At 40.7% G+C, this 20,597-nt stretch overlaps 5 protein-coding genes across 11 annotated transcripts in view; all 5 read right to left on the bottom strand.

Annotated features, from left to right (window-relative positions):
* The window catches only part of tm9sf5 (transmembrane 9 superfamily protein member 5), a 64,452-nt gene that overhangs the window by 40,163 nt on the left and 3,692 nt on the right, over window positions 1-20,597 (bottom strand). The window lies entirely within an intron of this gene.
* The window catches only part of cd40lg (CD40 ligand), a 24,295-nt gene continuing 3,698 nt past the window's right edge, over window positions 1-20,597 (bottom strand). The window contains exons 2-5 of one of the 2 annotated variants that reach the window (XM_069532038.1): window positions 1,415-1,676; window positions 883-910; window positions 704-793; window positions 1-619 (exon numbers count right to left, since the gene is read on the bottom strand). In XM_069532038.1, coding sequence (XP_069388139.1) covers window positions 240-619; window positions 704-793; window positions 883-910; window positions 1,415-1,609 — 693 coding nt within the window. In that variant the 5' untranslated portion in view covers window positions 1,610-1,676 and the 3' untranslated portion in view covers window positions 1-239. Of the gene's footprint in view, window positions 620-703; window positions 794-882; window positions 911-1,414; window positions 1,737-20,597 lie in introns of those variants that run through there. The other variant, XM_069532039.1, reaches the window with a different exon arrangement.
* On the bottom strand, window positions 3,710-11,705 carry tmtops3a (teleost multiple tissue opsin 3a). Its single transcript, XM_020094759.2, has 4 exons — window positions 10,890-11,705; window positions 8,367-8,695; window positions 5,033-5,266; window positions 3,710-4,317 (listed from the first exon to the last, which is right to left on the bottom strand). Exons 1-4 carry the CDS (start codon window positions 11,278-11,280, stop codon window positions 4,216-4,218), a joined length of 1,056 nt encoding a protein of 351 aa, XP_019950318.2. The 5' UTR covers window positions 11,281-11,705; the 3' UTR covers window positions 3,710-4,215.
* Window positions 14,858-18,811, bottom strand: LOC109628262 (transcription cofactor vestigial-like protein 1). 3 transcript variants are annotated; one of them, XM_020085405.2, is made up of 5 exons: window positions 18,031-18,811; window positions 17,863-17,912; window positions 17,201-17,397; window positions 16,747-17,109; window positions 15,681-16,015 (listed from the first exon to the last, which is right to left on the bottom strand). In XM_020085405.2, the coding sequence occupies exons 3-5, from the start codon at window positions 17,388-17,390 to the stop codon at window positions 15,978-15,980; spliced, it is 591 nt and encodes a 196-aa protein (XP_019940964.1). In that variant the 5' UTR covers window positions 17,391-17,397; window positions 17,863-17,912; window positions 18,031-18,811; the 3' UTR covers window positions 15,681-15,977. The 3 variants fall into 3 exon arrangements, with proteins under 3 accessions (XP_019941039.1, XP_019940964.1, XP_019941113.1); XM_020085554.2 differs by having other exon boundaries at window positions 17,854-17,912; window positions 18,031-18,139; XM_020085480.2 differs by having other exon boundaries at window positions 14,858-16,015; window positions 17,854-18,065.
* adgrg4a (adhesion G protein-coupled receptor G4a) overlaps window positions 18,524-20,597 on the bottom strand; it is a 12,021-nt gene continuing 9,947 nt past the window's right edge. For both annotated transcript variants that reach the window (XM_069532034.1, XM_069532033.1), the window contains exons 26-29: window positions 20,247-20,352; window positions 19,563-19,843; window positions 19,047-19,148; window positions 18,524-18,922 (exon numbers count right to left, since the gene is read on the bottom strand). In XM_069532034.1, the coding sequence (XP_069388135.1) occupies window positions 18,780-18,922; window positions 19,047-19,148; window positions 19,563-19,843; window positions 20,247-20,352 (632 nt within the window). In that variant the 3' untranslated portion in view covers window positions 18,524-18,779. The remainder of the gene's footprint in view (window positions 18,923-19,046; window positions 19,149-19,562; window positions 19,844-20,246; window positions 20,353-20,597) is intronic.

Genomic DNA, 20,597 nt, shown 5'->3' on the forward strand with positions numbered 1-20,597 from the left:
TTAAATATAGAAAAATATATTTTCAAAGTTATAAAATGTAATTTACTTGAATAAATACAGAATGATTGGACAGGAAAAGGAAATAACACAAAATGATGTATAAATTAATATTGAGGAATGTCTCTATAATCAGAGATCATCAATCCTGAGTTTTTAACATTGTTCTCAGTAGATTTACATCCAAGTCCATCCACTGAATGAGTTTGTTTCAGGTCCGTACACATGCTCTTATTGAAATCCTACAGTTTGTACATCCCAAACGCTGTGGCTGTTTCATCGTAGTCCACCAGAGAAAGGTGTTCTATCCAGACACTGAGCTGATTTCCTTTCTCCAGCGTGACCACCGCTCCCTGCGTGGCCGTGCACAGCCGAGGGACAGACCTGTTCCCTGTGTGGGTGCCCAGGCTGCAGTAGGCCTTCATCAAGATCTTCTCGTCCCTCGATTTGCTCTCCCTCAGCATGACTGTGCTGTACAGGGGGCTGGTGGGGTGGCTCTTGGAGAAGGTCACCCTGGAGTAGACATAGTAGTCACCAGACTGCATCACGGTCAGCCAGCTGCCATTGAAATAGTTGATATTCCTGAGAACCGAGTGATTCATGTCCCACTGGAGATGACCAGCTGGAGGGACACAGGGAGACGTTTAAGCTACAGTATGTTACAGAAATTGTTTTCATTTCAAATATGTCATTTCTAGTTTCTCACATGTCAATCTCTCTGCTGTTTTCCGGCCAACCACCATGCCAGCCAAGGCTCTGTGGAAAGTTTCCTGTTTTACTGATGTTTGTAATTCAGCTGCAAATGAGAGAAAACATCTGGTAAGATAACATTTTTATTCTTAATATATAAAATTACCTTCGGGAAGAAATTAAATTTAGTTTTACCTTTTCCTTCGGCTGAGGGAGGTCTGTCCTGTAGGAATGAATTGAGATTTTTCTGATATTATTATATTATCTAGAATTTATTATCTAGAATTTATTATCTAGAATTTTAAGAGCAATCTCTCTTTGTTCACAAAATGTCTGTTGTAGTAATCACACCTCACCTGCTTGTTCAAGAGCATTTCCTGTGCTTCAAATACAAACGCAAACCCATGTACGCTGCAGTTTGCAAATCAGTGGCTTCATTCAGAATTTACAATAAAAAAGAATGAATTTGCAGATGAAACTAAAATATTAGTTTAATAATTTTTTTATTTAACTTAGTTATTTTAACTTTGAATTGAAGTTTTAAGAAATTTAAATTACATAAAATGCCCTTTTTCCTCAAAGCATCACCTTTTTATATACAAAGTAAAATACTTGTGATGACTTTAGTAATTACTGTATAATAACTTTAAACATACATTCAGCAGTGCCACCAGCTAGGGGGTGTGTAGTTAAAATCATCGTGCTGTAATAATAAATTTATTTTTACCATTTTTTCAGTTTGGTACAGATAGATGAATCCTCCGAAAGACAGCAACAAATGCAGCACCACTATGCAGACCAGGAATCGGATGAGAGTCTTGCTGTGCTTCGGTGATGGAAGTGGAGCAGGGATGAGGAGATGACTGTTGAGGCGCGGAGGTACCGGCGGTGGAGCCACGCTGGTGTGGTAAGTGTTGATCATGATGGAGAGTAGTGGTGGAGACTACAGGAGCTGCCTGGTGTCCGTCACATCCCCACACACCTCTGAACTGCTGCTCTCTCTGTCAACTGAGTTTTACTCCTCTCTCTTACTTCCTGGAAGCTCTGAAGTCTTCGACATGCAAAATCCACAAGTGACGTGACCTTTGGTTCGTTCATATATGTGTGCGTGTGTGTGTGCGTGTGTGTGAGTGTGTGTGCCTTCCATTCTGACAGGTTCCTCAGGATCTCATGTGACCTTGTTCTACTCAGTATTTCCACGGTAGTGTTACAACACTTCTATTCTTGACAAAAATGAACAAAAATCCCATACAGTGCAGTAAATTGTGTAATAGGAGAAAAGAGGTCACAGAGCATGTATGTATTCTCACTTAGTTTTGATGCTGTGTTTACTTCCTGAGACAGAGGCCTGAAAAACCAAATTGACCTCAGCAGCAACAAATACAGATAACCTACAGAGTCATAGTAGAAGCCGGAAATAACACACTTACATCGATGTGGCCACTAAAGAAGACCACTGTGTAGAACCACGCAGTTTAAATATTTACGGAGTAACATCTCAATATTATTAGTTTGATTATTTAGTTGTTTATTTCACAAGATTTTCACAAGAAACAAGAATGAGTGCAGAACACAGTGGGAAATGCCAGATGAGCCCAGGCCGATAAAAGCTTCCTGAATTCAGAAAGAGCTTTATACAGATACATAGCGAGGTCGTCACACTGCAGAATATGCTGCTTATATAAACTGCTTGGTGGAGTTTTTCATTGAACTCATACACTTAACACACACTGACTTGTTACCCACCATGCAAGAGGAGTAGAAGAAGACCTGGAGAAGATGCACAGAACAGGAAATGAAGAAAGAGGGGCTGTCATGGCAACAACTTCACAGAAGGGCACAAGACCAGAGAGGTGGGAGGGTGTTCGTGGAAGACCTGTGACCTTCTTCTTCAGGCTTTAGAGGAAGACACAGAATGTTTAGGCTACTGTGAAACTTTATTTTCCTGTTTACCAAATTATTCACTGAGCGCTGTGAAAGCATAAAGTATGAGACAGCTCAGCAGATGACACCGTGTCATGTCACCACAGAAACTTTTTCACACTTAAACTTCCTCCCAGAGCCTCCAAACCCAGATGTGCCTCTAAGTCACACGAAGGATTGCAGAGAGATAGATTCTTTAGAATCATACTTCTGATGAAATTATTGCAAAACTAAAATACATGTACCCAGTGATTAAAAAACAGAGAGATACATGGTTTGGTTGAATCTGTGTAAGTGTCATTATTTGTTATTGTTGGGTTATTTACCTGAATTAAAATGCCATATAATTGTTATATTCTTCTCAACCTAAGTTTCTCAAAGTCACATGTCACTTTGTGTTACTTGTTGTTAATGACATGTTTGTATTTTATATTATTTAATGTAGAGGAAGGAACTTTTTTCACAACAAAAAATGTGGGATTGTTTCAGGGGCAAAATCTAAAATTCCTATGTTGAGTACTAGTTAAAAAAAACAGCTTAATTTATCTGGTGGTGCCTCTAAAGCGATTAAGGTTGTTTCAAACGTAACTATGTTTAATATTCTCTACACTGCACAAGTATTGGACGGGTTAGCCCTGAATAGAAATTTTCCTATTATAGAAAATGACTTGAATCTGACAAAACGTGTAGTAATATGACATTACTGCAGATATCAAAACCATGTTTCACATCTTTTTCATCATCTCATAGCTTTCCCTTGAGGTTCAAAATATTCTCATCTGTATATATATATATATATATATATATATATATATATATATATATATATATACACACAGATTATTTGTATGTATAGAAATAAATACAAATATGAATATATTAAATGTTGTTAAACTCTACATTTTATTCTTTGTTTTCCTAATACCAGACACTATGTACAGTTGAACCAGGATCTGTGTTAGTTTAAATTATTCCCTTTACTCTCCATTAAATGGTGTATTACACAACATTCTATTGTAACAACTGATTCTTCTGTTTCCTGTTGTTGCTTGTATTATAGAAACTGAAACAAAAGAAGATCAAGACAGGATCAGAATCAAACTTCTAACTAAGAGGTCCAGGTGAATTTTATTCTTATGCAAACCACAAGAAACATTCATTGATTTTCAAATTTCATGAGCATCTGCATGAATATTCAGAGGCTGCTTTAACTTGGTCAGTCAAGCTGCAAACTCATACATAATGACATTCTTAGCATGTGCTGTACATTGGCAGTATCATATATGGACGATCAGCACGTGACCAGGTGCAATGTGAACTGAAGCAGAACCGCATGTCACTGAGTTTACATTCAAACGTTTAAGAGTTCTTCATCACGTGTAAAATGATCTTTGAGTTGCTCTTTGGATTGTAGACATTCATAAAAAAACAAAAAAACTACTTTGTTTTAATGTCCACAGTCACTGTTGAAAAACCTCCTAAGGAGTGGAATGAACAACAAGTGTGTGATGTTCACTGTGCCGGCTGCAGGGGGCAGTGTTTCTGGAGCTGCTGTGAATTGGAGGGTTGTGCGGCGCTGAGAGAGGCTTGATGTTTGTGGAAGGGCTAAAAGCCTGAGAGTGGGGTCCTTGGAGTCGGGTGCACTTCTTCATGAACAGACTGAGGCTCATCACTGCACTTGATCAGAGCCACAAAGCATCTGTAAAACTGTGGAAACCAGAAAACACAGGAAGATCAGTCTTTGTGAGCGTTGACGTGGTGTTTGGGTGATTTACAGGTCATAAGATCTTTGTCATCCAAGCTCAAACTGAGAGTAATTTGGTTGCGGAGCATCTTTGATACATTTGATCATTATCACGTACGGCAACACATTCACTTGACCAATCATGAGTGAGTGTCAGCTGTCAGTCAGGATGTTTCAACCCATTTGTATTGCATTAAATAACGAATTAAAACCAAACCCAGTGGAAAATGAAGCACTTGGACAAACATCAGTGTGATCAGAACTATCTAAAATGACACAGGACATATTTGAGAAAAATTGGTGTAACGTGTACTTTGACTTTTTAGTTTGGTCCATGTCCCATCGATTAACATGGAGAATTTATGCGTTGGGGGAGCAGCCTATGGAAGCAACAAATGGTCATATATGGCTGCAGGGGAAGGAAAGCTCTTACGTGTGGGAGAGAAAACTTTTGTGCTACTTCCAGCACATTTCTATTTAGTTCATTTTGTGTATTTGCCGAATTGATGAGGACGTTTCCTCACTTATGCCTCAACAGAAGCTCGTCATCGTAACAGCTGATGAGTTGTTATCTAGAAATGCTGAGAGTGACAAGCTTGAGCTTCCCCTCTTCACTTCACAGTTTACAGACACAGCTGAACAGATCTTACAGAGCGTCCTTCAGTCCTGGTCTCTCACCTGGTTGTTAAAGAACATGTAGATGACCGGGTTGATGACGGTGCTGAACTTGGCCAGGACTGAGGGCACCACACTGGCTATGGGAGTGACCAGTCCCAGCCGACCGAAGGTGGCAATCAGGGCCATGATTCCGTAGGGCATCCAGCACAGCATGTAGCAGGAAACCATGGACAACACCATCACCAAAATGTGCTGCTCTCTGCGCTGCGCGGCCAGCAGGTTGATCTTACCCACCTGCAGAGAAAGAATCAGAATCGGGGTTTATTGTGCACCATTTTTCTTTGTATATATATTAGAATATATACTTTGATATGTGTATATTCTGTATTGCTGATACATATATCAGACATATATAAACTGCCATATTGCCATATTTATATTTCACTGATAATCCAGTTTATATTGTCATACCTATACTGTCAGACTGTTGTTTCTGTTTATACCATTAATTCCGTTCATACCGCCATATTTGCCATATTTATACTTTTTATATCTTCTAGATTTGCCACTGTCTTTTTCTTAGATATCTTTTAGCTTGTTTATATTTTTTAATATTTATTTTATATCTTTTACTTACCTATATTTTATATTTCATGTTTAATGCTGTTTGCACCGGGGATAAGAGTGAAACACAATTTCACTTCTCTGTATGTCCTGCACATATGGCATTATTGATAATAAAGTTGACTTGACTTGACTTGACATCACTTGATTTCTTCTAAATGGATTGTGGGTAGAAGTCTGAGTAGAACTTTAAATGTCGGCTGGCAGCAAACAAATCTTTTAATGGGAAGTTTAGGTTTATGGATCTTGTATTTTTCAAGCATTTTACATAGACGACAAGTAAACTGAACTCAGTGTGTGAATTCATCTACTTTGCATTATATTTGCAAAATTTTAGTTTTTATTTTGTGCTCAAAACGAAACAGAAACAAAATGAGAGTTGACATTTGGGTGAGGAGGAAGTGTGAATTTCTCACATGTAGTGTGTGACAGGAATCGAACATGTCAGACTCAGTAATGGAGATGTCACAGTAACCATAGAGACACTCATTAAATAAACACTACACGGTTGAAGCATGTCCAGCAGCTCCACTGTCTGTCATTACGTCAGATGTGCTGGTTTCTCCCACTCTAGTGCAGCTGAGGGCTAAAATTAGCTCAGATACTGAATATCATGGGCCGCTTGTAAAAGCAACATGTCACCCGCTGTGGCTGCCACTTCCTCAGTATTGATTTCATTCCCCTGAGTCGACTTCATTATGTGATTACCATCGTGCAGCTCATCGTGGTGCTTCGTGTCAGAACGTCTGGTGAAGGAGGAAAAAACCTGCCGCTCATGTCAAATGACTTATCTTTCACACTGTTACACCTCATCTATAGACCCTCACCTGTCTGTCCTGTTGTAGTTACTCCGACAATGTCCAATCAGCAGTGTCTTCCACAGAGAAGTGTACACAATAATAACTGGTTTTAATAGTTTCATTTCAAACATAATTTATAGAAATGTGCTTCCCTAGAAGAATGGAAATAAATGATTTTTGATTACGTTTTCATTTTTTGTTGGTCAGTTAGCAGGATTATGCAAAAACTACTGAACTGATTTCCAGGAAACAAAGAATGTGGTGAGTGAGTCATGGAAGGACCTGTCAAATATGGGTTCAGATCTGGATTAGGGGGCAGATCCAGGGATAATTCATGGTCTTAATGAAAATAATCAGGTTTATAATAATGTTTAGGGAACTGTGTGTGCAATTTTAAAAATCTTGTGAATTCATCTAGAGACTGTTTGGCCTCGTGGTCTACTGAGTAAGATTCTAGTCTTGGAATAAAATCGAAAAAGAATTTGTCATTAAATGTCTCCATTGTCTATAAACAGTTATATGAGAATACATTTGTGTGGGTTTTTAGAGGAAGTTTTGTCGACAGCATCATGAAAACAATTTCAGTGCGATGTTGCCAAGCAGAGAACAATCAATCCAAGCTTGACCCACACTGATGCTGCTGATAAAAAATGTCATGCGTCCCTCTGACGTATGCGGTTCAGTCACCTCGGAGAAGCTGATTGAAGAATCCACACACTGATCGCTCAGTTTCTAAGAAAAGAGCTCTCAGTCAGAGGGTGACAGGTGTGTAGCTGAGCCCCCATTCGAGGGAATACAGTAATCAAGTCTGCAAAACCCTTCCATGAACTGACTCCCTCGGATGCACTAAAAAGACATTGAGGGGCATGCATAAAAGCAGGTATCCATTAGCAACAGGTTGCTTCCCTGATCTAAAAATACCTCCCATAGCTGATTGATAAATAGGACTGGCAGCAGAAAAGTGCACAGAGGCACCCAGCATCACTTGATTGCTCTTTATTATAACTGAATTGTTTTACTGGCAGGTTTACGTAACCCACACTGAGGTGCAGATGAGTCACTATCTGGAAAATGAGAGGGGGGTCATTGGCGTCAGGAGCGAAGCAAGGCTCTGAAACCTCGCCCGAAGATGTCGCTGCTCGATCCGTCATGCTGGATACATTTGATAGCAAACACTGAGCTGCTGCTTCTGGGATTATCTGCCTCGGTGCTCATCGAAATTATCTCAAAAACACATGACTGAGTGTTGATGGGACCTCCGAGCTGCGATCTTATGAGCAAATGACAGACCTGTGCCCTATGTGTCTCACACTGAACCTTTATAAGTGTGTGTGTTGTTTACTGTCAGGCTGAAACACAGCCGAGGGTAATGTAGCCAAGTGTATGTACAATATGTTCATCCATGTCAAAAACAATGACACCAATACAGTCACACCTATTTCTGTGACATAACAAGAGCCAAGAGCCAGAAAGCACACGGTCTCTAAATTTAGATTCAAGCTGCTTTAAATCTGATCTGCAATCTGTTTTCTGTGTTTTTTTTCCGTGTGCTATTTCATATCATTGCATTCACACTCCCACCTGCACAATAATGACAAATAATGTGCTTAATACACAAAACACCAAAAACTATGCTATGTCCCTTGACCTAAACTTGTTTTGTTTGCCCTGATTCAAAAAAAAAGTTTATTCTTTATTTAATTTGGGTTGTCACGTGACCTCTTGTTGCAGGTACTGTATATGTTTAGTGTCTCTGCTTTCTACTTTACCTGAAGATTAAACTAAAAAGTTTGTGGGGGGCATCAACTGGTATGTCAACATTTCTTGTCTTCTGAGATTTTACATCCCTTATAAATGAAACTGACAAAGAAACTATTCATTACTTATGCTTTATATTTACATACATGTTTTGTGTGATTTCAGTCCTCAGACATGTTGACCAGGAGTGTGCAAGACTGGGATGCACTCACCCTCCTGATTGCAACCAGGATTCTTCCATAGGAGTAGACCATGAGCAGAAGGGGCAGCAGGAGACAAAAGATGAAGAGACACAACACGTACAACACGCTGGTGGGCGAGCGGAGGTGCCACTGGACCGAGCATGTGGTGCCCGGTCCCTCAGGCCCGTAGCTGCTCCAACCCAGGAATGGCGGGACAGTCCAGAGGAGAGAGTAGAGCCAGGAGCCTCCGACACAGAGCCAGGCCTTCCTGTAGTCCGAGATGTCGACCTGAGAGGAACGCAGCACGGTGGTGTGGCGCTCGTAGGAGAGAACGGACAGGGACACCAGGGAGACGATCCCTAATGGAGCAAGAGAGGAGACAACCAGATTAGATCAGGTTTATAAGAAAGCAATAAATACTTGTCATTCTCCCTGAAACAACTTTACACTGGTTCCAATGAACGAGGGACAGTTTGTCTGAATCAACCTACTGACTATATGTTCACTATAAAATCAGGCCCCCCAGCTCAAGGGTGTGAAACTAGACTATGAAATAAATAGTTGAATTCATTAATTGGTAATGTATTGCTTGATGTAAGTTGATGCTTTTTCTTATCAATGAACAACAATTTTAAAAGTCCTAATTTAAACACGTTTCAGTGTTTTTTGTGATACGTTGACTTTGCAAAACTTTCATGTAAAGCTGTGTGTGAGCATCATTCTTTTATTGTGACAGGAAACCCTATGGCCACTAGACCGTCAAGGAAAAATCCATCCTCATGTAATCAGCTGCTGTCATGTTCCTTTTCATTGAGTACCTGCTCACAGAACGACAGTGTCGGCTGAACCGCCTCTTTGCTCCAGACTGAAACATCTGAACAACTGTTTGATGAATTGAAATGACATTTTCTGCAGATGTTCCACGGTTCAGATGCAACTAATGACATTGATAAACTGACATTTCCTCCAACATGAGGTTTAATATTGATGGTTTTAAGAGAAATGTCTCTGCAGCTGCTGAATGGATCGCCATGAAAGTAGGTACAGATATTCATTTCAAATCTTCAAGTCTTCTTAATGACTTATTCTTTAAATTTTTCTATGCGTCTGTAAAGCACACAATTAGACAAATAAACAGAATGCACATTTCTTTCTCAGCTGCAGAAAGCCTTCAACGGAAAGCTTATGTGATGAGGAGGTCATGACTGTGTAACTAATGTAAGTCTGTCATATGACAGCTCGGACATGAGTCATTCTCACCTTGACACAAGATGAATGTCGCTGGCTTCCTGTTGTGAATCTCGCTGATGTCTTTGGTCTTAGTTCTTTTAAAGAGCCAATTAACTGAAATAAATGGAAGAATGTGACACCTACACTGTCGGAAGTGGTTATTTTGGGTTTATTTAACCAGTTGTAGTGGAGGAAAATATGTAAGTAAAGTACATCTACTCAAGTACTGTTAAAATTTGAGGTACATGTGATTTTGTCTCTGAAAATTATCACAAAAAATATAACAGTACCTGAGTAAATGCATTTCAGCTACTTCCCTCCAGTGGTTAAACCAACACATTTATTAACTGTGACCTCATTATGGCTGAGTTGTGAATCTCAGTGCTGCGTTCTTACAAGTATCAGAATTATATGGTTGAATCTGACACCAACACAATTAAACATGATCAATTAATAATTTAACCAGTGGACTACTGAAAAGTGTGTTTGCTTTTATTTTGATATCTGATATTTAACTGATAATAGATTTGCACGTTGGAGTTTTGAATTGTAAAGTTTAAGAACACAGGATTTAAGGTTGTAAATAAATAATCTTATACAATGATACTGCTACAGTCCTATGATCTAAATACTTCTCCCATAACTATCTTTCACATAATCATCATCATCAAAATCATCTTTAACAAAGTCAGTCACCTCGATATCTGATGTTGAGCTGATATTGGATTTGCACTTTAACTTTGTTAACATTTTAAATTCAGGACTTAAGCTTGTGAATAAGTATCTTTCCACAACAGTTCCTCTATCGAAGCTCTAAATAATTGTTCTACCATTGTCTTGACAAAATCATCATCATCAAAATCACTAAGTCATCAAAATAATCAGTCTCTCCATGTTTGACGTTATTAAAGATTATTTTAATATCTGATGTTTATTTGCTTTGGTGAAACTTTAACTGCAGACTTTTGAATAGGGGATTTTATACAGTAGTACTGCTACAGTACAATTATTAAATATCTAACAAGTTATTCCACCTCTGTCTGTATCAACAAAATCATCATTAAAACATTTTATCACCTGATATTTGACCTAAAGATTATTTTTGACAATCTAATAATTAGCTGACAATGGATTTGCACTTTTACTTTGGTAAAACTTTGAATTCAGGGCTTGAGTCATTTTAAACAACGGTTCTGCTACAGTATCAAAGGTCTAACTATTTATTCCACAATCATCTTGATCAAAGTCAAACATGAACTTTTAACTTTCTGAATTCATCATAAAAGTCATAAAGTTTTGTGTCTGCTCTCACGTGTCACTCACCGAAGAGTGAGTTGGCGAAGCCGTACCACTTGCAGCCGTGCTCCCCAATGAGCCACCTCCCCTGCACACTGGCAGCGAAACTGAAGGGAGTCCCGAACACGCAGACCAGGATGTCGCTGAGGCTGATGTTGAGCAGGATGAGGTTGATGGGCGTCCACAGCGAGCGGAACTTGGCGAAGACGAGCAGAGTGAGCAGGTTGTTGAGGATCCCCGCCACCAGGATGAAGCCGAGGCAGACGGCCACCACCGTGTGGCCGCTCCGGCTCAGGCCACCGGGGCTCTGGGACGCCGCCGCCGGGGAGTCCCGCAGGGAGAGGTCGGTGCTGAGGCTGGAGGTGGGGAGGGAGCTGTCCGCGGTGCTGAAGTTGCAGCCGCGTATGAGGACGACCATAGCGGAGAGAGGAGCAGGAGAGAGGAGCAGGAGAGGAGCAGGAGAGAGGAGCAGGAGAGAGGAGCAGGAGAAAAGAGCAGGAGAGAGGAGCAGGAGAGAGGAGCAGGAGAGGAGCAGGAGAGAGGAGCAGGAGAGGAGCAGGAGAGAGGAGCAGAAGAGAGGAGCAGGAGAAAAGAGCAGGAGAGGAGCTGGAGAGAGGAGCAGGAGAGGAGCAGGAGAGAGGAGCAGGAAAGGAGCAGGAGAGAGGAGCAGGAGAGGAGCAGGAGAGAGGAGCAGAAGAGAGGAGCAGGAGAAAAGAGCAGGAGAGGAGCTGGAGAGTAGCAGGAGAAATGAGCAGGAGCAGGACAGGAACAGGAGAGGAGCCACAGAAGAGCAGGAGAGGAGCTGGAGAGGAGCAGGAGAAGAGCTGAAGAGGAGCTGAAGAGGAGCCGGAGAGGAGCAGGAGACAGGAGCTGAAGAGGAGCTGGACAGGAGCAAGAGAGGAGCCGGAGAGAAGAGCTGGACAGGAGCAAGAGAGGAGCAGGAGAGGTGCCGGAGAGGAGCATGAGAGAGGAGCAAGAGATGAGCAGGAGAGGTGCCAGAGAGGAGCAGGAGAGAAGCAGGAGAGGAGCCGGACTCACACACTGTCCTGCACAGCCCCAGTGCAACTGCTCCACATGTTGTGAGGGCTGATACAGCACAGTTAGAAGAGAGAGTTGACTTTGCCCTTTACTCTTCTTTATACCTGCACCCCCGCCCCCCAACCTCCTCTCTCCTCTTCTCTCTGCCACACTCTCTCTCTTTTCTCCTCAGAATCTCCCCAGGTATTATAATGAGTCCTTTTGATCCCTGTTGCCTGTGTAAATAGAATAAATCCCTCCAATGTATTGCTTTACGCACGGTCACACTGACTTCCATCGGATTCCTTCCATTGGAGTTTTCATGGCAGATATAGGCCAGATCAAGCGATTGTCCAAAAATGAACTTCTAATTATACACCAGAGACAGAATTACTTGTGATGTTCCGCCTCAGAAACATAAACTTTGGCTGCATGATTTTGCTAAGCCGTGCGTTTCATATTCAGAGGTGCTTTCTGTGCAGGACTGCTCCTCTGCGTAGGAGCTCAACTTTGCACAAAGTAAGTCACCAACAAAGAAAGATTCCCACCTGTTCAGCATTTTCTTTTCTACACGGCCAACCTGTGTTTCGTGTCCTCTAAATAAATATTTCCCTCACAGCACTGACTTTCTTCTTCTTTTTCATTTCTGCATACTGTGAACTTATGGAGACTTCAGACCCATTAAAGATAGATGATTCGTGCAGAGAGTCAAAATCTAAGTTGGCAAAGTTCACTTACTATAGCAGATCAATGTAGTGAAAACATTTGCACTCCCAGCTGCCTTGTTCACAATGGAAATACATGGATGCCTGAAAGAAAGTGCAGAAATAAACCATAGATTAACGTTGGTCTATCTATCTCTTACTATTCAGGAATTTAGCTGGAATATTTGGAATACTAACATCTTTTGCATTTTGTGCCTGTTTCTGCGTTTTAGCAATCAGTGCATGGAGGCATGGTAGTGAGGTACTGCAGATACACATGCTGGGCAAATCACATATCAGTCTCAGCTGTCAATCAGGACTTTTTATATCATCAAGTTACTAATAAAACATGAAAAGTTTCATTCTAAAATGACAGAAGCCATTTTGAGAAACTATATTTGACGTGTGCTTTGACTTTTCTGTTTGGTTCATATCCCAGGAGGCGGGATTTATGACTTATACTACAGTCAGCCAGCAGGTGTCGATTGAGATGCACTGGCTTCACTTTGGGGAGCCGTCATGTATTCCATCTTCTTATACAGTCTAAATTAAAAATAGAAAACACAATGGCATTGTTCAGACAATATTATAGTGTACCATAATACTTGTGAAAGTTGTAGTTCAGCAAAAGTATTGTCCTTTAATAACAAAGAAAATCCAACATTATTTTAAACACGGCCCTTGATGCAGTTGTGGAATCTAAAGATTATAGTGTGACTGAGGAGGGGGCGGTGACGTCACTGTGCTGTGCGATCAGATGTAGTTATCACCGTTGTCGGTGTGTCCCCCCGCCCCTGTCTTCTCACATCATTAGCTTGCAGAAAGCTCAATGGACAGTCATCACTGATGATCGCAACCCCCCCCATGCACCCCCACCAACCTATACCCCAATACCTGCCCCACACCAGTCTCAGATCAGTCTGAAAATGAATGACACAAGGGAGGAAGGGGATTATGTTTTCAAGGCAGCTGGATCCATGGCTGCCTCCTGCAGGACTGCAGCTTTTCTGCAGCTGCCAAAATCTCTCCAATCCAGCGCTGCTCAAGCTTCGCTTGTTCCTGATTCTTTGCTACACCACTGACTCCATGTGATCCTGTATAGCAAGGAGGAATAAAGTGTTCTCCTAATAGGCGCTTGCCTTTATACTCCTCTTGAGTAGGAAGACTCAGATGCTCTCTTTACACAGTATTTTTACTCCCTTTTTATATTTATTTTTATATCTTGTATATATTCTTATATACATCCTGTAGATGTTGTTTGCTTTACTAGTTGTGTTTCTCAAACTGTGATATGGTTGCTAACTTTCCTTCTTCATACTCCTTCCTCTTCTTTTACATGAAGCAGCTACAATGAAGAATGATTTTAACAAAGAGAAGATACTTGGTCCCTCAGGTCTGTCAAATCCTTTTAGGCAGTCAAGGACAGCATCATGATTGTTTTGTTTGGAATGCATTATTTTGATGATGTTGTCTAATGTGACGCTAAAGGAGCTGCATTTTTCAAATAAAGAAAAACAAGAGTAACAGACCCTTTGTCCATTGACAAAGAGAATGAGATTGTGTTATTTGAAAAAGACAGTCATGAACCCAAAGAACAGTGCTTCTGTTAGCCGCCCCCTTCTCTTACAAAGTTTTAAGTAACCAGATTCTTGTATAAACTTTTTTAACTGTTCAGTGATTTCATTGCAGATTGAGGATTGTAGCTCCGGCCCCATCACGATTCATTATTGTGGATGGTGATGGCAGATGATCGTGGATTATGTTGTACTTGAGAGTTTAAGGGGATATCACACCTTGTTAAGCCCTTTGAGATAAATTGTGATCTGTGGATAGGGGCCGTACAAACAACATTTGATAGATTGATTGGTTCTGTTGGTAACAGCTGAAGTAGCCTGATAACATCACAGTTCAGGATCATTTGTCTATTTCTCTTCACTGTTTTAGGTTCTCAAAAATTTAAGATTGTTCTCATGTTTTTTTTTTTTTAGGCAGTTTGATCCAAATTTCCACTTTTTTTAATATAAAATAATGTTTTAGTACTTTGTGCACTGCAATGCCTTAGACATTTCCAATGAATCCTTCTTGGTAATTTGTCACTACACTCTGATGCGACCTACTGGAGCATCTCCTGAAGTTGTGCCCCAATGCTGGCAGGGTACACCGGACCTTTGTCGTCATTGGTTACAATACTAAATGCACAGTTGAGTTAATGGAACAATCCTGGTCTGAATCCAACACTTGTTTGTTGTGTTTATGCACAAAAACTGCAAGAAGTGCTTTACTAACCATCCAGTATTTGTATTTATTCACAAGGCATTTTATTTCATAAGATCTCATCTGTGTATTCATTTAAAATTTACCACCGTATACGTCCACATTATCAATAAGTAAAAATAAACCCTGTGCATGAGCGGAAGATGTATTCAAATCATATCATTTTAGCAGAAGTTGCAGTAAAACACCAGAAAACTACCAGATTACAATTAAAACTGACTTCCAAGTTTCCAAACTGTTGGCAGCAAAGATTTTGCTGCCAACAGTTTGGAAACAGTTTAAAGTAAAGTTTAAAGTAAATTTAAAGTAAAATAATCTGTTGTGCAGAAGAGCCTCCATTAGTTTTTTTTAATCTTATTTCGTATTAGTGCTACATTAACATATAATTGCTACTTTAATGCAGTAGTGGTGTGCAGTGAATCTGATTAACTACTTCATTCTGCTGAGTAGTTTACTCTGCAGTAGCCTTGTGAATATTTAATATGGTGTCAACCTGCCACTAGGTGCCACAATTTTACAATTTGTGTTGTCTTCCGTCCAGCGTTAATTTCTTTTCAAAGCCAGTAAAAGTTTGTTTTTTGATACTTTTACTTTACTTTTGATACAAAATTACAGAAAGCAATTTAATAAGATTATATTACTGTCCCCTTTTGTATATAGAAAAATAAACTAAAGCTCATCCGGGTGAACTGCAGAGAGATATTAACAACATTCAGTATGTTTACAATGTAATACTGGGCTAGTTACTGGTCCACTAAGATAAGATACAAGAAAATTCCCTTTGTCCGACTCCACCGCAAAGAGAGCAACAACCTATACAGTGCTCCGAGATCTACCAGAGGAATGACAGAGTTGAAGAACCGGTTTGTCAGAGAGTGTTCCCTTTCAGAAGGCTTGTTCCAGTTAATAAATGCTGAGGTCATTTCACTGAGAAGTGCAGAGAGCGAGGCAGGGGAATGGAAGCGCTGCTGTTCCTTCCGTCTTTGTGAGTTCTCACTCCGAGGCCTGTTTGACAGAAACACATGTGGCAGCTCCTCGACTGAAGAGTAAGCCATCTGTTGTAACTCAGTGTTGCGTGGTTGAAGACGTTACTGTCTCCACTGCTCCAGTCGCTCCCTCTTCAATACCAGTATAGGTCCTTCTTGTCTAGATGACGCTCTGACAGAGAGGAGACAAAATGCCAATGACTTCCCAGCATTTCTATGCAATCAAGCACACTGATCAAAAGTACGCCCTAATAATATATTTTATCTTTTTACAGTAACAGAACAAGATGCAAGACATTCATGTGCAGATACAAGGAAATGAACAAGGAAGTTGTCTGAATCTAAATGGCACACTGAACAGGTTGTCTGCTGTCCAATGATAACCTACTTAAGTGCCTCTGTGCTTTCTACCTCTACTACTGACTGACTCTGAATCTGGTGCATAATTTCACATAATCACTGCTTTTATGTAACGATTTACTTCAGCATACCTGCTTTATGTGCAACAAGAGCAACAAATTAACATGAATGTGTTCCGAACATGACAAGTAAAATATTTTAGTTTTTTAGCTGTCACCCAAATGATTTGTTAACGCGTTCCAGGAAGAATGCACTTGCTATTTGTTAGTTATTTATTGCCAATGAACATTAGTTATGTGCCTCTGCAGCTGAAAGGAGTTTCAATATGCAATGTGTGATATGTGGGGATGTAGTCATCAGATACTTAACATCCACCCAGTACCTGGATGTTAAGTATCAACAGTCATTTTTTATTAATTAATCATTACCTACTATGACATTATTGATTTGTTCCTTTCTCAAACCGCAGGATTCTGGGCACCTAATTCTATTATTATTACTGCTTTCTCCATCTGAGGTCCGATGCTGCAGCTGCAGGCTTACCAGGTTCAAATCCCACAGTGGGGTCCACAGACTCTCTGAACCCCTGAGGCACCGTCCAGCTGGGGAGCAGCTCTGGCTTGGAGCTGGAGGCCATGCTGGGTCCTATCTCACCCCTGTCACTGTGCAGCAGGTTGAGCAGGGATGTGGCGTATTGTTGTCCAGTTAGGCTCAAGCCTTGTGGGGTCAGGGAGTATGCAATGGATGGCAGACCTGGGCCCTCTCCTGGCCGGGCTGTGAGCGAGTGCCATGAGCTGGGGGGGGTTTCGTCCGCAGGGCTGAATGTCAGGAAACGCCCCTCAGCAGGAGGGGCCTGTGACTCAGTGTAGGGGTCAACAGCACTGCCCTGACATGAGCTGGTGTTCTCTGCGGGGGGGCAGAAGAAAAGAAAAGCCATGCAATGAAGTTGAACAGAACTGATTATCGTGTTTCATTGTTCTCACTCTTATGTGCTCACCAAGTTTGATGCTTTTACGCATTTTTTTTGTCCTCACTGCCGGAGCCTTGGCCTTGCAGACTTTACCGAGAGCTCGGGAGAAGTGAGCGTCCACCATGCTGTTGATGTCGCCCTGGAAGTAAGTCAGGATGACACACCGAGAATGCTCCTCCACCTTCACAGCTCTCGGGCTTTCTGTTCTGTCCTCCATGGGTCAGCTGAGATTGAAAACAGAGACAAAACTTAAGGCTTTCGATGAGGCCTGTCAAACTCAAGAGAGCAGATTTCCTCCTCATCTTCATTTGAAACTTAACTGGCCCTGGATGATTCAGGCCAAGAACAGCTGGCTGTCTTTAACTGATCTGCTTCCCATAAAATGTCCAAACAATTTATACAAACTCAACCAGTTAGAGAATAAGATCCACCTTTCATTTCAGTAGATTTGTTGAGTATGTCTTTTGTAATCTGTGAACAGTTTGCAGTTTTTTGAAGTGGTGTCATTATCTTATGTTCTGCAATTGAAATATTCTACATATGTAAAAGAAACAGTGGAATTATAGTCATTTTATGTATGATAATATTTTATAAAGCACCCATGAACTTCTAACCTGACTTGTGAGCAAAGAACCAAAAGAATGTATCATTCGTACACATTCACATTTGAAGTAACTTGCCTTTCTTACCTGACCTGATGATTGACTGAAGACGACCAGACGCTGCGTCCTTGCATCGACTGGTGAATCAAAGCGAAGGTGATCAGAAGCAGCAGCACCAAATGTTGTTGGAATAAATGTCACCTGGTTACAATAGATCATCAATAAGAGTAGAAGAAGCGACAGCAGTTGCCTTACTTTTCTCCCTCTGCTCTACACGCACAACATTTCTCTCGCAGTTCCTCCAAGTGTACATGATGTGTTGCACGGGCAGGGCGTGTGATGCTCCATAGACGCAGACAGCTATGAGCAGAATGTCATCCGGCAAGTTCCTCTACAAACTGAATGACACCTTATTAAAACATTCCTCAGTCGCACTGTCAAAACGTCTGAGAGTTTAACAGCAGCTTTGAAGGGATTCATTAGATGTTTGCAGATGAGGCTTCATTTTATCAGGTTATATCAGATAAAAAAAAACACTTCATGGATGCGGACATATCATAAAGATAAACCTGAGTTGTGATGTAATATAACATGAACCTGTTACCTAATTCAGGTTTATGCCAATAACATTTATGACACAAAAAATACATTCATGAACAACCAGACCTCCTTACGTTTTCATGGCCTCCGTGGTCAATTTATGAAATCTTGTTTCTGGGAATAAACTTAGAATAAACTTATAAATACAAACCATTTACCATTATTTAATATATTACAAATTACAATGATATGCTTTTCAATAGCATTGGAAAACTGTTATACCTTTAACTGCAACATTACATTTTCTAATTATTTTACAATTATTACATTACATACATTTTTTAAAAAATTATTAGCTATTAAGTAATACAGAGATGGAGCAGTTCATCTTTTAGACACTGGATAGTCACTGAACAATAGACTTGAGGAGGCAAGCCTCAGAGAATGTCTCATACGGAGGTTGCTCACGCCCCCTGGTGGTGCTGTGGTGCTGAGCCTGTAGAGGAGTCCGAGACCTTCCTGATGCTGGAGGTGTTATCTGAAGCAACCGAGTTGATAAGATTGTTCTTGTTGCAGCGACCCCCCGCTGTCACAGAGTGGCTCCAGTCTGGACACAGGAGGCAAGAAGAGAGAGAAAAAGAAGGATCATGAAATGCTTCCTGCTGCCATCAGGCCATGAATCATAGGACACTGCATGTCCACAACAAAGAACATGGCTTTACAGCAGGCACCTGAGTTATCACTGAGCCTGAAGCGTCCGCAGCACAAGTGGATTCTCCACTGTTTCCTCACATTCTCCTTCATCACACAGTGGAACAAGAAAATAAAGAAGCCTGGGACACAGAGAGCAGAGACATGGACACAATCCTCTGTCAATTTGTTTCTACTTTTCTTATATGGTATAGGAATTGTATCGTTTTCTTTAGCGTTTTTCTATCTCTCTAAAAAAATGTATTTCATCATTTCATTATATTGCTATTGCAGCTCTCACATTTTGTCAAGAAACGAGAAACCTATCATTAGATGGCACATTTTCAATTTCTAAAACCAAGGTGATAAACTGTAAGTGCATGAAAAGTATGGTGTTGAATGTCAAAACAATCATGCGAACATCATGATGTGAAGAAATTGGATTTTAAAACCTCCCTAAGTATAGAATGCAGTCAAAATTACATACATGTGAGAACCAAGATAATTACACACTCCTTTGTAAATCATAACCATTCTACACTTCAGCTGATATTTACCCTGCAGAGTGTTGAGAATGGAGAACAGGTACATAATGAGCACTCGACCTGGCCCAAAGGAGAAGAAACCCATTGACCATGTCAGGCCCAGGAGGACGGTGAGACTGGCCACAGCCCTCAGATCATGCAGCGAGCCGACGCTGTTTGCTGAGGGCTTATTGGCTCTCATCTGTCTGATCTGAATCAGAACCACGATGAACACGGAGAAGTTACACAACATGATCAGGAGAACAAATGCCACCACCGTCACATAGAAGAAGACGTCATCCTGCAGCCAGCAGCTGGAGAGAGGAAGACAGGCGACCATGTCATTTACACTGGGATTTATGATGAATGTCAGCAATTTTATTTTTGTTGTTATTTTGGATTTTCCTCAATATCCCCGGTATTTTCGAACCCGAGCTAAAGACCAATGCTTTTAATCCCTCTTATTACAAATGGTTTTATTGCTTTTGCTTGTTTTACACTCTATATTTGCTCTTATTTTCTTATCATTCTTATTTTACATCAGGGTTACCATACTGTGTGCTCACTTGAGGTTGCCTTTGAGTATAAGCACATTAACAGTTCTTTCCTTTGCCTTGGCACATTTTTGGCTTCCATACGTTTTATCAGCCACCAAAAAGATCTCACAATTTCCATCACATAATTAAGACATGATGCTCACTGCAGCTCAGTTCTTACAATGGGTCAGTGGACTGATGCATGCTCGCAGCCTGTTCAGCTGCAATGTTGCCGTAAGCGTCTTTATCTATAGCCAGCACCAGACCAACTATGACCAGAGGAATACCTGTGAAAACACACAAACACACATGTAGTAAACTAAACATATTCAGGTAAACTTCAACATACTATATAGAGAGTAATCAGGGCAAAAGTTTGATATGATAAATAAATGATGAATAAATGTTTACTTGTATAAATGGAGCACATTCATGTTTACCCTATTAATACTAAATGTAATCTAGTATTCTATGATACTTAAAATTTAGATTATTGGCATATTAATCTCTAATCTGAGGTTTCATAAACAAA

The sequence above is a fragment of the Paralichthys olivaceus genome, chromosome 9 (genome assembly GCF_024713975.1).
Source record: "Paralichthys olivaceus isolate ysfri-2021 chromosome 9, ASM2471397v2, whole genome shotgun sequence".
NCBI lineage: Eukaryota > Metazoa > Chordata > Actinopteri > Pleuronectiformes > Paralichthyidae > Paralichthys > Paralichthys olivaceus.